The following is a 17,292-nucleotide window of genomic DNA, read 5'->3' as shown; positions in this document are numbered from 1 at the left end:
CATATTGCCTGTCTCTGCCCACCAAGGTCCCTCTCCCCCCCATATTGCCTGTCTCTGCCCACCAAGGTCCCTCCCCCCCCTATTGCTTGTCACTGCCCACCAAGGTCCCTCTCCCTCCCCCCATATTGCCTGTCACTGCCCACCAAGGTGCCTTCCCACACCCCTGCATTGCCTGTCACTGCCCACCAAGGTCCTTCTCCCTCCCCCCATATTGCCTGTCACTGCCCACCAAGGTGCCCCCCCACACTCCTGCATTGCCTGTCACTGCCCACCAAGGTCCCTCTCCCTCCCCCCATATTGCCTGTCACTGCCCACCAAGGTGCCCCCCCACACCCCTGCATTGCCTGTCACTGCCCACCAAGGTGCCACCTACAGCAAGAAGACATTAGAAGAAAACAGTTTGTTCTGACACAGATATTGGGCTGTCATATTTGGGTTCAATGACCCGGCTACACCCTGTATGAAAACCTCAGTTATGGCTGAAGGTAATGTTGCATAGTAATATAGCACTGTACATACATATCTACAGACAGTATACGGTCAATAGACGGGATGACATTGTGCGTTACGTACGGGGTCAGTCTGGTACTCTCGGCTGTACAGCTCGTGGCAGTTGTTGAATATGTACTCGTAGGTGGAGTTCAGGCAGGCTTTCACACAGTCCCTGACCACCTGGCTGGCCCGGGGCGGACTCTGCAACTCTTGTACCTGGCCGAATGGAGAAAACAGTAAATCTGTACAAAGGAGGTATAATATAAAGACAAAGAATACTGTGGGTGATATGGGCAAAGGAACATCCCTAGTTATGTGTCATATAATCCGGGCAGGGACAGTGTACAGAGACAGGTGAAATATTCATTCCCCTATATAAAATGAGTTTATGTGCAGATATTTATGAGCGCAGCGCTTTCTACCATTCCTGTGCGTTCAGCGGCCACATTTCCAATCCCTAGTTATACACACGTCTCAGTATATACTGTATATAATTCCGTGTGCCAGAAATAAGTTGTGTTGATGGAACAGGGGTCCTACAATCATTAACAAGACCCCAGAGCTCCACAGACTAACCTGCCTGTAGCAGTCCCAGCGATGGGTGCAGTCATGTGACATATTCTGCAGCTGCGGCTGATACCGGTATTACTGTGCGTCTTACAGCAGGGAGACCTCCGCTATCCTACAGGATTCTTCGATGGTCTCCTCTCATTATACTTGATTTAGCTCAAATGCCAGTCACTGTGTCTGACACCGACTGGCCCAGGGTAAGAAGAGCAGACGCTATTGGTACAGAGCGGGACGTATCCGACTCATACCTGTAACAGCTGCGTGGCCAGGACAATGCTGGAGGGAGACCTATATGTGTTTTCTGTGTGCATGTAGCTACATATAACAGTGGTAACCCTCATCACTCAGACACAAGCACCGAGTGTAAGCCCATCATTCCAGCATGAAGATGGGGGTCAGGGCGGGGTATCCGGCAGCCCATCATTCCAGCATGCAGGCAGACAAGCATCTGCTGGAAGGGTTCCTTACGGTAAGAGCGGGTCAAGTTTAGCCATTACGCGCGCTGTTTAACTTGATGCTGTGATTATACACAACAGACACCTTCCCTGGCTGTCCATTACATGAACACCTTTATTCCTGACAATGTAGTCACGGGATGGCGCTTACCTTCATGCGGAAGAACGTGATGCTGGTCAGTAAATCCACGGTGGACTTTAAGTCCTGCAATCTGTCTGGGCTGCTGGCAGGGAAATTGTTCTAGGAGGAAGGACAGAAAACACGATTGGTAAAAGGTAAGTCATCCATTTCTCAGTATTCAGGTCATCCGACATCCACTATGACCCTACAGAGAATGACACTTCAGAGGTAACCATTTAAATAAGAATTTACTCACCGGTAATTCTATTTCTCGTAGTCCATAGTGGATGCTGGGTACTCCGTAAGGACCATGGGGAATAGACGGGCTCCGCAGGAGACTGGGCACTCTAAAAGAAAGATTAGGTACTATCTGGTGTGCACTGGCTCCTCCCTCTATGCCCCTCCTCCAGACCTCAGTTAGGGAAACTGTGCCCGGAAGAGCTGACACTACAAGGAAAGGATTTGGAATCCAGGGTAAGACTCATACCAGCCACACCAATCACACCGTACAACTCGTGATAACTATACCCAGTTAACAGTATGAATAACAACTGAGCCTCACTGAACAGATGGCTCATAACAATAACCCTTTAGTTAAGCAATAACTATATACAAGTATTGCAGACAATCCGCACTTGGGACGGGCGCCCAGCATCCACTACGGACTACGAGAAATAGAATTACCGGTGAGTAAATTCTTATTTTCTCTGACGTCCTAGTGGATGCTGGGTACTCTGTAAGGACCATGGGGATTATACCAAAGCTCCCAAACGGGCGGGAGAGTGCGGATGACTCTGCAGCACCGAATGAGCAAACTCAAGGTCCTCCTCAGCCAGGGTATCAAACTTGTAGAATTTTGCAAACGTGTTTGACCCCGACCAGGTAGCAGCTCGGCCAAGTTGTAATGCCGAGACCCCTTGGGCAGCCGCCCAAGAAGAGCCCCCTTCCTCGTGGAATGGGCTTTTACTGATTTAGGATGCGGCAGTCCAGCCGCAGAATGTGCAAGGTGAATCGTGCTACAGATCCAGCGAGCAATAGTCTGCTTAGAAGCAGGAGCACCCAGCTTGTCGGGCGCATGCAGGAGAAACAGCGAGTCAGTATTTTCTGACTCTAGCCGTCCTGGAAACATAGATTTTCAGGGCCCGGACTACATCCAGCAACTTGGAAGCCTCCAAGTCCCGAGTAGCCGCAGGCACCACCATAGGTTGGTTCAAATGAAACGCTGATACCACCTTAGGGAGAAATTGGGGACGAGTCCTCAATTCTGCCCTGTCCCTATGGAAGATCAGATAAGGGCTTTCACACGACAAAGCCGCCAATTCTGACACACGCCTAGCCGAAGTCAAGGCCAAATATATATATGACCACTTTCCACGTGAGATACTTCAACTCCACGTTCTGAAGTGGCTCAAAACAATGTGATTTTAGGAAATCCAACACTACGTTGAGATCCCAAGGTGCCACTGGAGGCACAAAAAAGGGGCTGAATATGCAGACTCCCTTAACAACGTCTGAACTTCAGGCAGCGTCTTTCCTAGCCTTTAACAGCGTAGGAATCACTTCATCTGGAACGCCCTTTTCCGTTAGGATCCGGCGTTCAACCGCCATGCCTTCAAACACAGCAGCGGTAAGTCTTGGAGCAGACAGGGCTCCTGCAGTAACAGGTCCTGTCTGAGAGACAGAGGCCATGGGTCCTCCGAGATCATTTCTTGTAGTTCCGGGTACCAAGTGCTTCTTGGCCAATCCGGAACTACGAGTATAGTTCTTACTCCTCTCTTACTTACTATCCTTAGTACCTTGGGTATGAGAGGAAGAGGAGGGAACACATAAACCGACTGGTACACCCACGGTGTCACTAGGGCGTCCACAGCTATCGCCTGAGGGTCTCTTGACCTGGCGCAATACTAATTTAGCTTTTGTTGAGGCGGGACACCATCATGACCACCTGTGGCCGTTCCCAACGGTTCACAATCTGCGTGAAGACTTCTGGATGAAGTCCCCACTCTCCCGGGTGGAGGTCGTGCCTGCTGAGGAAGTCTGCTTCCCAGTTTTCCACACCCGGAATGAACACTGCTGACAGTGTTAGCACGTGATACTCCGCCCATCGTAGAATCCTTGTGGCTTCTGCCAACGCCATCCTGCTTCTTGTGCCGCCTTGTCGGTTTACATGGGCGACAGCCGTGATGTTGTCTGACTGAATCAGCACCGGCTGGTTTTGAAGCAGGGGTTCTGCTTGCCTTATGGCATTGTAAATGGCCCTTAGGTCCAGAATATTAATGTGTAGGGAAGTCTCCTGACTCGACCATTGTCCTTGGAAGTTTCTTCCCTGAGTGACTGCTCCCCAACCTCGGAGGCTTGCATCCGTGGTCACCAGGACCCAGTCCTGAATGCCGAATCTGCGGCCCTCGAGAAGATGAGCACTCTGCAGCCACCACAGCAGAGACACCCTGGCCCTCGGGGACAGGGTGATCAGCCGATGCATCTGAAGATGCGATCCTCACTTGTCTAACAGGTCCCACTGAAAGTTCCTTGCAAGGAACCTGCCGAAGAGAATTGCTTCGAAAGAAGCTACCATCTTTTCCAGGATTCGCGTGCAATGATGCACCGACACCTGTTTTGGTTGCAGGAGGTCTCTGACCAGAGATGACAACTCCTTGGCCTTTTCCTCTGGGAGAAACACCTTCTTCTGTTCTGTGTCCAGAAACATGCCCAATATCAGCAGACGCGTCGTAGGAACCAGCTGCGACTTTGGGATATTCAGAATCCAGCCGTGCTGTTGTAGCACTTCCTGAGATAGTGCTACTCCGATCAACGACTGCTCCTTGGACCTCGCCTTTATAAGGAGATCGTCCAAGTACGGGATAATTATAACTCCCTTCTTTCGAAGGAGTATTATCATTCTGGCCATTACCTTGGAACACACCCTCGGTGCCGTGGACAGACCAAACGGCAACGTCTGGAATTGGTAATGGCAGTTCTGTACCACAACCTTGAGGTACTCCTGGTGAGGTGTAGTAAATGGGGACATGTAGGTAAGCATCCATGATGTCCAGTGACACCATAATATCCCCCTCTTCCAGGCTTGCAATAACCGCCCTGAGCGATTTTATTTTGAACTTGAACTTCCTTATATAAGTGTTCAAGGATTTCAAATTTAGAATGGGTCTCACCGAACCGTCTGGTTTCGGTATCACAAACATTGTGGAATAGTAACCTCGTCCCTGTTGAAGGAGAGGAATTTTGATTATCACCTGCTGGAGGTACAGCTTGTGAATTGCCGCCAGTACTACCTCCCTTTCCTTGGGAGTAGCAGGCAAGGCTGATTTGAGGTAACGGCGAGGGGGAGACGTCTCGAACTCCAGCTTGTATCCCTGAGATACCTGTAGAACCCAGAGATCCACCTGTGAGCGAACCCACGGGTCGCTGAAGTTCCGGAGACGGACCCCCACCGCACCTGGCTCCACCTGTGGAGCCCCAGCGTCATGCGGTGGACTTAGTGGAAGCAGGGGAGGATATTTGTTCCTGGGAACTGGCTGTCTGGTGCAACTTTTTCCCTCTACCCCTGCCTCTGGGCAGAAAGGACGCGCCTCTGACCCGCTTGCCTTTCTGAGGCCGAAAGGACTGTACCTGATAATACGGTGCTTTCTTAGGCTGTGAGGGGTCTTGAGGTAAAAAGGTCGACTTCCCAGCTGTCGCTGTGGACACGAGGTCCGAGAGACCGTCCCCAAACAATTCCACACCCTTATAAGGCAAAACTTCCATGTGCCTTTTAGAATCAGCATCACCTGTCCACTGCCGAGTCCATAATACTCTCCTGGCAGAAATGGACATTGCATTAATTCTAGATGCCAGCCGGCAAATGTCCCTCTGTGCATCTCTCATATATAAGACTACGTCTTTAATATGCTCTATAGTTAGCAAAATAGTTTCCCTGTCAAGGGAATCAATGTTATCTGACAGGGAATCAGACCATGCTGCTACAGCACTACACATCCATGCTGAAGCAATAGCAGGTCTCAGTATAGTACCTGATTGTGTATACACAGACTTCAGGATAGCCTCCTGCTTTCTATCTGCAGGCTCCTTTAAGGCGGCCGTATCCTGAGACGGCAGTGCCACCTTTTTTGATAAGCGTGTGAGCGCTTTGTCCACCTTAGGGGATGTCTCCCAGCGTAACCTATCCGTTGGCGGGAAAGGGTACGCCATTAGTAACCGCTTAGAAATTACTAGTTTCTTATCTGGGGAACCCCACGCTTCTTCACACAATTCGTTTAACTCATCAGATGGGGGAAAAGTTACTGGCTGCTTTTTCTCCCCAAACATAAAACCCTTTTTTGTGGTAACTGTGTTAATGTCAGAAATGTGCAACACATTTTTCATTGCCGTAATCATACATCGGATGGCCCTAGTGGATTGTATATTTGTCTCATCCTCGTCGACACTGGAGTCAGACTCTGTGTCGATATCTGTGTCAGCCATCTGAGGTAGCGGGCGTTTTTGAGCCCCTGACGGCCTTTGAGATGCCTGGGCAGGCGCGGGCTGAGGTGCCGGCTGTCCCAAAGCTGCTTCATCGAACCTTTTATGTAAGGAGTTGACACTGTCGGTTAATACCTTCCACATATCCATCCACTCAGGTGTCGACCCCGCAGGGGGTGACATCACACATATCGGCACCTGCTTCGCCTCCACATAAGCCTCCTCATCAAACATGTCGACACAGCCGTACCGACACACCGCACACACACAGGGAATGCTCTGACTGAGGACAGGACCCCACAAAGTCCTTTGGGGAGACAGAGAGAGAGTATGCCAGCACACACCACAGCGCTATATAATCAGGGATTTACACTAACACAAAGTGATTTTTCCCTATAGCTGCTTTACATATACAGTTTGCGCCTAAATTTAGTGCCCCCCCTCTCTTTTTTTACCCTTTGAGCCTGGAAACTGCTGTGAAGAGGAAATGGCGCCAGTGTGCTGAGGGAGATAGCCCCGCCCCCTTCCCGGCGGACTTCTCCCGCTCTTATATTGATATTATGGCAGGGGATTTTTGCACATATATAGTTTTTCAGACTATATTATGTGCTGTTTGCCAATGTAAGGTACTCTAATTGCAGCCCAGGGCGCCCCCCCCCCCCCAGTGCCCTGCACCCATCAGTGACCGGAGTATGTGGTGTGCATAGGGAGCAATGGCGCACAGCTGCAGCGCTGTGCGCTACCTTAATGAAGACCGGAGTCTTCAGCCGCTGATTTCCAGGATGTTCTTCTTGCTTCTGGCTCTGCAAGGGGGACAGCGGCGCGGCTCCGGGACCGGACGACCGAGGCTGGGCCTGTATTCGATCCCTCTGGAGCTAATGGTGTCCAGTAGCCTAGAAGCCCAAGCTAGCTGCAAGCAGGTAGGTTCGCTTCTCTCCCCTAAGTCCCTTGTAGCAGTGAGTCTGTTGCCAGCAGGTCTCACTGTAAAATAAAAAACCTAATAAATACTTTCTTTACTAGAAGCTCAGGAGAGCCCCTAGTGTGCATCCAGCTCTGGCCGGGCACAGAAATCTAACTGAGGTCTGGAGGAGGGTCATAGAGGGAGGAGCCAGTGCACACCAGATAGTACCTAATCTTTATTTTAGAGTGCCCAGTCTCGTGCGTAGCCCGTCTATTCCCCATGGTCCTTACGGAGTACACAGCATCCACTAGGACGTCAGAGAAATATTATTAAATAAACACATTCTTTATTTCTTAACATAGAGTTATTTAAAAAGTGACATCCCTGAAATTCTATGGGGCCGATATCAAATTATAAAACTTCTGTAATGTGTATTATATATAATCACCACTGATCGCTCCGTTGCAGAAACATCAGCATTGCGCACACACGTGAATTAATGCCTAACAATAAAAGTTCTGTTTTACTTAATGGTCTCACCCATCGCTCTGTGTGCCCCACAATGCATTTCTCCCGCTATATGAGAAACCACCCAGAAAATGGAAAGAAAGAACTACTTTCACATTGGACAGACAGTTAATACAGGGATGCGGCCGGCTGGGCAGAAGTTTGTGGCGTAAACATTTACATAAGCCAGATATAAAACCATAAGCCGGGGACGAGTTTGTGGCCAGAATAAGGAGGTCCTGCGGCTGACGTTTCTGCATAGAAGACTTATTCTAGTAGTGCTGGGGATCCACATCTCTCAGTATTGGTAAATGACGACACGTTTTATATAAAGCTCAGTATATATAGAGAGGAAATTGCTCCGTGGGATGGAACGTGTGCATGCACGCACAGAACCTGCACTGGGGGAAGCAGACACAACAAACATTGGTGTTGGTAAACATTTTGGGCCAGGGCTTTTGGAATTCTGTAAAGAACAGATGGTAACGCATTTATTATTTAACAGGCAGACAGCTTGGTGGAGGCTCTGCGTGACCAGGTGCCAAGATTCAGCCAGCGTGTCGTACCCAGAGTACATTTCCAGCCCTCCTGCAGGTGGAGGCGATACGGCTCAGTAAGAGGATGGGATGTGTGACGTGGACAGGGAGCAGACAGTCACCATCTGCCGAGGCCCTTGGGTCTGTGTTTACCATCAGGACCAGTCCCCGGTGTCACAGGCTGAAGCAGATTTAATATTTTTCTTACATGCCAACATGAGCAGACCTAGAAGACCCAAGCGTGAACCCGCAGCTGGAGAACAAGACAGGAGAGCTGCAGCAGCACGCAGGGCCCGGTGTACACTGAATACAGTATACAAGTGTAAGTACAGTTACAGGACCTGTCCTCCTGCACATCCGCCCTCCGCAGCGCAGCAATTTCATGGTTACCCTACTTGTCCAATCTCTTCCTCTGTGTCTCCACCTCTCCCCGTCCCGTTGGTGTACTGTCCCTGGCCCCTCGTCGGCTCCCTTTATACCTGTGGCCTACAGATATCCAATATCACCTGTATGCCAACAACACCCAAATTTACCTCGCTGCCCCTGATGTCCCCACTTCGGTCCTCTCCCGCGTTTCCTGATGTCTGTCGTGCATCAACTCTTAGATGTCCAGACATGTCATTAAACTGTCTATAACTGAAGTTATTGCCAGTTTGCCTCTCATTCTCCTCTATTCCCCAGGTCCAGTCTGCGTGACATCACTGACTCTTCCCTTTATCCGCCCTCCCCCAAACTGTCACTTACCCTCATTCTCACCCCCATCACCTCTTGCATAGATTACTATGATCTACATCTCTCTGTAATGCCAAATTCCTTCTTGCCAGCCTTCAGCGTGCCCTTTACACTGCTGCCCGTCAGATTCTCCCCTCTCATTGCTGACCCCTCTGTCAGTCACATCCACTAGCTCCCTGCCCCATAGAGGATCAAGATCACACCCCTCTTGCCCGTTTCCTTCAAACATGCTTTTGTCCCCATCATTATCAGGAAACCCTCTTTGGACATTTCCTGTCCTTCTAATGGCTGCCCAATTTCTCTGCTCCCAAATCCTTGAATTTCTTGTTATTCACCCTCTGATCCACTTTCTCTCTGATCCTCTTCACACGACCAAAACTGCCCTGACCAGTGACTGCTAGCCAAGTCATAGGGAAACTTCTCCCTTCTCACACTCCCTGACACCAGCAAAGTGGATCACTCACTTCTAATTTGCACCATTTACTCTTGAGGCCATTTGTACACTTCTCCAGGTAACTGGTCTCCTAGTAAGCCTTCTAGCTATCAGGGAGATCCTTCAAGGTCTCTACTCCTGATACTTCTTCTTTTCCTCACTCTATCAGGGTTACCCAATGCTCTGTTCTTGATCCTCTACTGTCCACCAACTCTAAATAGACAACACCCAAACCTATCTTTCATACCCCGACCTATCACCGTCTTTCCTATATTTGTATTTTAACTCCAAACGTCCCTCTACTATCTCCTCCTGGAAGACCCAAGGCTTCCCCAAATTTAATGTCCAAATCTGAGCTTGTAATCCTTCCCACTTCTAATGGTCCGTATCCCTCGCCGCAGGTCCCTCACAAGCGACAGCCTCCTCCTCTCCCCTCCACCCCATGGATACTGACTTGAATTTATCCCTGACTCCGCTCTTGGGGTCGGATGTAATAACGTCTAAGTTCGAGGGCCTTGTGGGCTGCTGGCCGAACTTGGACTTTTTTTTAAAAGGGGAAATCGCTTACAAGTCAAAACCATGCTTTGTAAGTGACTTCCCTTTAAAAAAAGTCAGAGTTTTGCCGGCCACCGAACTCGGGCGTCACCCCTTACATCCAGCCCCTCTGGCGAGCAATAATAAAATCAGGAGCTTTTTGCGATGTGCAGCATCTCAGGAGTATTTGGAATTAATACAAAACACCTGATGATGATGATAAGACCCAAAATAGAATAAAAGGATCGCTCTGCGAAAAAATCCTCATAAAAACATTCACTATAATAATAAATTAACGATGCAAATTACAGCCTCACGCTACAAAGCTATATGAGATAATAAGCATCTTGCGGTGGAGGCTTCATCCCGTGACCTGGAGCTGTGTCACCTCATAGAGAAGGGAGAGGAACGCCTCCTGCTATAGCTGCCAGTGACCCTGTATCTCATCAGCACGCAGCACAGTACAGGTGCCTCCCTCGTACCGGGGTAATTACAGGTTCTGCATCGCTAGCTGCTCTCTACAATGCACCACTTTACTTTTCCAGGAGATAGTTAATTACACAGGGGAGTTCAGAGAGCGGAGCCATTGTTCCAGGGTCTGATGAGGAGAGCGGAGCATCTCGGGGCTGGCGCTCTGCAATCATAGCTTTTTGTGTGCTGTCATGACGGAGCTTACCCGGTACATGGAGAGATCGATGCGCAGGGAATTGTGCAGCTGGTCCAGGAGCTTCACGAAACGCTCTTTCTGTGCGCAGAAAACAGAGAGATTAATATCGTGCGGGAACAGCAACAGCCAGACAGGCGGACGCTGTGAACACGGTGCGGAGACTTACCCCGAAGTTAGACGCTGAGAAGCGGTCAGAGGCGGACACGTTGGTGGAGGCGGTAGTATGGGCATAGTAGGCATTGATATTGGCGAGTAAGGTGCTCATAACAGCCGGGACGCCAGGACACATGTACTTGGATGATAGACAGGCAAAGTGTCTGCGAATGAAAAGCATTGTAATGTTAATCATCAGATCGCTTATTACTGCGACAAAGCTTCAGGGGCAGCTACTCAGTACTGACATATGTCTCAGGCGGCGGCATCGCCAGCTCATCACTGCGCACCCTAGAACCCTGTGCAAGGATATGCCAACGCGGCTTGCACCCTACCAAACCTGTGGCCCATATTTCTGTCCGCAGGGCTGTTATCCATCCAGGTGTGCCAGGTGACTGGAGTCAATTGGTGATGAAAGGGGCACCCGCTAGTTGCCTGCCCGCTGAGCAGAACTCGGATGGCCCCCACTTCAGGCCACAAAGCAGGGAGACAGGTCCAACAAACGTCAGCTAGATGCCAAAGCCAGAGGGCGACGACGGTTCCCTCGCCGGCCTCCTGTAAAGCTTTGTCTTCCATCTGCTCAGTGTAATGAGACTAGTAAGTAAGCTATCAGGTCATACAAAGAAGCGGAGGAATAACCCAGAAACCAGCGGCGGATTCTCGTATCTAACCAGAACCTAACCAGATACAGAATGTGATGGACATATTACCCCCCCCCCCCTTCCCCCGCTATTGTCGAGGTCGCTAATAACATTTTATGTGGGAATGTCAGCACCAGCTTCCTCAGGCAGCGGATTTCTATGCAGCGGAGAAGGAAGACAGTTTGAGCTGCGTCACGCCTGTAGCAATTCTGCGAGTGTCAGCTCTTCAGGAAATGACATTGAAGACAGCGCTCATCTTTACACCTGATATTGACTCCATTTTATTCTAAGGTGTTTCCAATGAACGCTGTCATGACAGTTACCCTTCATTGTTGAGGCCTAAGCACTTGGAACATCACAGTGAGAGTGTGTCCAAGGATTGTGGGAGGGGCGCATGATGGCGGATGAGTTGTAACCGCAGCTACCAGTCACATGACAGCGTTACGTCTTTTACTTTAGCGTAATGAAAGCTAGATTATTATTGTTTACTGCAGGCAACATATGTTAGAATGTAAACATCTTCCCATAATGCCATCATCTATACGCCATCTCCTCAGCCGCTCTCACGTCTGATGTTACTGTGAAGTGTTTCTACGCTGTTAATAAGAATGACTATTTTTGGCGCAGCCTTGGCTGGGGATAATGTACTGCAGGCTGTGATTCATGTACTTCAGGAGAGAAACCTATAATTTACCAGCAGAAAGCGATGAGATAAGTGACTGCTCACAATGCTGTGATGTACATGATACAGACACAATCCGAGCGTCACTCATCTATCATAGAACTTGTAGCGGCCCAGCCCACAGACTCACAGCACTGAGAGCGTCTCAGGCTACAGACTCACAGCGTCCCAGTCCACAGACTCACAGCACCCCAGTCCTCAGACTCACAGCGTCCCAGTCCACAGACTCACAGTGCCCCAGCCCTCAGACTCACAGCACTGACAGCGTCCCAGTCCTCAGACTCACAGCACTGACAGCATCCCAGTCCTCAGACTCACAACACTGACAGCGTCCCAGTCCTCAGACTCACAGCACCAACAGTGTCCCAGCCCGCAGACTCACAGCACTGACAGCGTCCCAGTCCTCAGACTCACAGCACAGACAGCATCCCAGCCCGCAGACTCACAGCACTGACAGTGTCCCAGTCCTCAGACTCACAGCACCGACAGCGTCCCAGCCATCAGACTCACAGCACTGACAGCGGCCCACTCTCAGACTCACAGCACCGACAGCGTCCCAGCCCTCAGACTCACAGCACTGACAGCATCCCAGCCCTCAGATTCACAGCACTGACAGCATCCCAGTCCTCAGACTCACAGCACAGTGTCTCAGCCCGCAGACTCACAGCACTTACAGTGTCCCAGTCGTCAGACTCACAGCACCAACAGCATCCCAGCCGGCAGACTCACAGCACTGACAGTGTCCCAGTCCTCAGACTCACAGCACCGACAGCGTCCCAGCCGGCAGACTCACAGCGGCCCACTCTCAGACTCACAGCACCGACAGTGTCCCAGCCCTCAGACTCCAAGTGTCTCAGCACTCAGACTCATATCACTGACAGCGTTGCAGCCCTCAGACTCACAGCACTGATAGCGGCCCAGCCCTCAGACTCCAAGCGTCTCAGCACTCAGACTCATATCACTGACAGCGTCCCAGCCCTCAGACTCACAGCACTGATAGCATTCGAGCCCTCAAACTCACAGCACTGATAGCATCCCAGCCCTCAGACTCCAAGCGTCTCAGCACTCAGACTCACAGCACTGACAGCGTCCCAGCCCTCAGACTCACAGCACTAATAGCGGCCCAGCCCTCAGACTCTAAGCGTCTCAGCACTCAGACTCACAGCACTGACAGCGTCCCAGCCCTCAGATTCACAGCACTGGCAGCGCCCCAGTCCTCAGACTCACAGCACCGACAGCGTCCCAAGCATCAAACTCACAGCACTGGCAGTGCCCCAGCCCTCAGACTCACAGCACTGACAGCGTCCCAGTCCTCAGACTCTCAGCACTGACAGCGTCCCAGCCCTCAGACTCACAGCACTGACAGCGTCCCAGTCCTCAGACTCACAGCATCCCAGCTCTCAGACTCACAGCACCGACAGCGTCCCAGTCCTCAGACTCACAGCGTCCCAGTCCACAGACTCACAGCACTGATAGCGTCTCAGGCCACAGACTCATAGCACTGACAGCGTCCCAGCCCTCAGACTCACAGCACTGACAGTGTCCCAGGCATCAGACTCACAGCATTGACAGTGTTCCAGCCCTCAGACTCATAGCACTGACAGCGCCCCAGCCCTCAGACTCACAGCGGCCCAGCCCTCATATTCACAGCACTGACAGCGTCCCAGCCCGCAGACTCATAGCACTGACAGTGTCCCAGTCCTCAGACTCACAACACTGACAGCGTCCCAGGCATTAGACTCACAGTACTGACAGCATCCCAGTCCACAGACTCACAGTACTGACAGTGTCCCAGCCCTCAGACTCACAGCTCCGACAGCGTCCCAAGCATCAGACTCACAGCACTGACAGCGTCCCAGCCCTCAGATTCACAGCACTGGCAGCGCCCCAGTCCTCAGACTCACAGCACCGACAGCGTCCCAAGCATCAGACTCACAGCACTGGCAGTGCCCCAGCCCTCAGACTCACAGCACTGACAGCGTCCCAGTCCTCAGACTCTCAGCACTGACAGCGTCCCAGCCCTTAGACTAACAGCACTGACAGCGTCCCAGTCCTCAGACTCACAGCACTGACAGCATCCCAGTCCTCAGACTCACAACACTGACAGCATCCCAGTCCTCAGACTCACAGCACCAACAGTGTCCCAGCCCGCAGACTCACAGCACTGACAGCGTCCCAGTCCTCAGACTCACAGCACCGACAGCATCCCAGCCCGCAGACTCACAGCACAGACAGTGTCCCAGCCCGCAGACTCACAGCACTGACAGCATCCCAGCCCGCAGACTCACAGCACTGAGTGTCCCAGTCCTCAGACTCACAGCACCGACAGCGTCCCAGCCGGCAGACTCACAGCGGCCCACTCTCAGACTCACAGCACCGACAGTGTCCCAGCCCTCAGACTCCAAGTGTCTCTGCACTCAGACTCATACCACAGACAACGTTGCAGCCCACAGACTCACAGCACTGGGACGCTGTCAGTGTTGTGAGTCTGAGGACTGGGATGCTGTCAGTGCTGTGAGTCTGGGGACTGGGACGCTGCCAGTGCTGTGAGTCTGAGGGCTGGGGCACTGCCAGTGCTGGGAGTCTGGTGCCTGGGACGCTGTCGGTGCTGTGAGTCTGCGGGCTGGGACGCTGTCAGTGCTGTGAGTCTGAGGGCTGGGATGCTGTCAGTGCTGTGAGTCTGAGGACTGGGACGCTGTCGGTGCTATGAGTCTGCGGGCTGGGACACTGTCAATGCTGTGAGTCTGATGCCTGGGACACTGTCAGTGCTGTGAGTCTGAGGGCTGGGACGCTGTCAGTGCTATGAGTCTGTGGCCTGAGACGCTCTCAGTGCTGTGAGTCTGTGGGCTGGGCCGTTATCAGTGCTGTGAGTCTGTGGGCTGGGCCGCTATCAGTGCTGTGAGTCTGAGGGCTGGGATGCTATCAGTGCTGTGAGTCTGAGGGCTGGGACGCTGTCAGTGCTGTGAGTCTGAGTGCTGAGACGCTTGGAGTCTGAGGGCTGGGCCGCTATCAGTGCTGTGAGTCTGAGGGCTGGAAAGCTGTCAGTGATATGAGTCTGAGACTCACAGCACTGACAGCGTCCCAGTCCTCAGACTCACAGCACTGACAGCGTCCCAGTCCTCAGACTCACAGCACCAACAGTGTCCCAGCCCGCAGACTCACAGCACTGACAGCGTCCCAGTCCTCAGACTCACAGCACAGACAGTGTCCCAGCCCGCAGACTCACAGCACTGACAGTGTCCCAGTCCTCAGACTCACAGCACCGACAGCATCCCAGCCCGCAGACTCACAGCACTGACAGTGTCCCAGTCCTCAGACTCACAGCACCGACAGCGTCCCAGCTGGCAGACTCACAGCGGCCCACTCTCAGACTTACAGCACCGACAGTGTCCCAGCTCTCAGACTCCAAGTGTCTCAGCACTCAGACTCATATCACTGACAGCATTGCAGCCCTCAGACTCACAGTACTGACAGTGTCCCAGCCCTCAGACTCACAGCACTGACAGTGTCCCAGCCCTCAGACTCACAGCACCGACAGCGTCCCAAGCATCAGACTCACAGCACTGACAGCGTCCCAGCCCTCAGATTCACAGCACTGGCAGCGCCCCAGTCCTCAGACTCACAGCACCGACAGCGTCCCAAGCATCAGACTCACAGCACTGGCAGTGCCCCAGACCTCAGACTCTCAGCATTGACAGCGTCCCAGCCCTCAGACTCACAGCACTGACAGCGTCCCAGTCCTCAGACTCACAGCACTGACAGCATCCCAGTCCTCAGACTCACAACACTGACAGCGTCCCAGTCCTCAGACTCACAACACTGACAGCGTCCCAGTCCTCAGACTCACAGCACCAACAGTGTCCCAGCCCGCAGACTCACAGCACTGACAGCGTCCCAGTCCTCAGACTCACAGCACAGACAGCATCCCAGCCCGCAGACTCACAGCACTGACAGTGTCCCAGTCCTCAGACTCACAGCACCGACAGCGTCCCAGCCGGCAGACTCACAGCACTGACAGTGGCCCACTCTCAGACTCACAGCACCGACAGCGTCCCAGCCCTCAGACTCACAGCACTGACAGCATCCCAGCCCTCAGACTCACAGCACTGACAGCGTCCCAGTCCTCAGACTCACAGCACAGTGTCTCAGCCCGCAGACTCACAGAACTTACAGTGTCCCAGTCCTCAGACTCACAGCACCAACAGCATCCCAGCCGGCAGACTCACAGCACTGACAGTGTCCCAGTCCTCAGACTCACAGCACCGACAGCGTCCCAGCCGGCAGACTCACAGCGGCCCACTCTCAGACTCACAGCACCGACAGTGTCCCAGCCCTCAGACTCCAAGTGTCTCAGCACTCAGACTCATATCACTGACAGCGTTGCAGCCCTCAGACTCACAGCACTGATAGCGGCCCAGCCCTCAGACTCCAAGCGTCTCAGCACTCAGACTCATATCACTGACAGCGTCCCAGCCCTCAGACTCACAGCACTGATAGCATTCGAGCCCTCAAACTCACAGCACTGATAGCATCCCAGCCCTCAGACTCCAAGCGTCTCAGCACTCAGACTCACAGCACTGACAGCGTCCCAGCCCTCAGACTCACAGCACTAATAGCGGCCCAGCCCTCAGACTCTAAGCGTCTCAGCACTCAGACTCACAGCACTGACAGCGTCCCAGCCCTCAGATTCACAGCACTGGCAGCGCCCCAGTCCTCAGACTCACAGCACCGACAGCGTCCCAAGCATCAAACTCACAGCACTGGCAGTGCCCCAGCCCTCAGACTCACAGCACTGACAGCGTCCCAGTCCTCAGACTCTCAGCACTGACAGCGTCCCAGCCCTCAGACTCACAGCACTGACAGCGTCCCAGTCCTCAGACTCACAGCACTGACAGCATCCCAGCTCTCAGACTCACAGCACCGACAGCGTCCCAGTCCTCAGACTCACAGCGTCCCAGTCCACAGACTCACAGCACTGATAGCGTCTCAGGCCACAGACTCATAGCACTGACAGCGTCCCAGCCCTCAGACTCACAGCACTGACAGTGTCCCAGGCATCAGACTCACAGCATTGACAGTGTTCCAGCCCTCAGACTCATAGCACTGACAGCGCCCCAGCCCTCAGACTCACAGCGGCCCAGCCCTCATATTCACAGCACTGACAGCGTCCCAGCCCGCAGACTCATAGCACTGACAGTGTCCCAGTCCTCAGACTCACAACACTGACAGCGTCCCAGGCATTAGACTCACAGTACTGACAGCATCCCAGTCCACAGCCTCACAGTACTGACAGTGTCCCAGCCCTCAGACTCACAGCTCCGACAGCGTCCCAAGCATCAGACTCACAGCACTGACAGCGTCCCAGCCCTCAGATTCACAGCACTGGCAGCGC

At 52.6% G+C, this 17,292-nt stretch overlaps 1 protein-coding gene across 4 annotated transcripts in view; it reads right to left on the bottom strand.

Annotated features, from left to right (window-relative positions):
- UNC13B (unc-13 homolog B) overlaps positions 1-17,292 on the bottom strand; it is a 341,072-nt gene that overhangs the window by 237,661 nt on the left and 86,119 nt on the right. For all 4 annotated transcript variants that reach the window (XM_063957658.1, XM_063957634.1, XM_063957642.1 and 1 more), the window contains exons 13-16: positions 10,591-10,741; positions 10,434-10,502; positions 1,669-1,758; positions 574-708 (exon numbers count right to left, since the gene is read on the bottom strand). In XM_063957658.1, the coding sequence (XP_063813728.1) occupies positions 574-708; positions 1,669-1,758; positions 10,434-10,502; positions 10,591-10,741 (445 nt within the window). The remainder of the gene's footprint in view (positions 1-573; positions 709-1,668; positions 1,759-10,433; positions 10,503-10,590; positions 10,742-17,292) is intronic.

The sequence above is a fragment of the Pseudophryne corroboree genome, chromosome 1 (genome assembly GCF_028390025.1).
Source record: "Pseudophryne corroboree isolate aPseCor3 chromosome 1, aPseCor3.hap2, whole genome shotgun sequence".
NCBI lineage: Eukaryota > Metazoa > Chordata > Amphibia > Anura > Myobatrachidae > Pseudophryne > Pseudophryne corroboree.
This window is presented reverse-complemented; position numbering and strand designations above follow the sequence as displayed.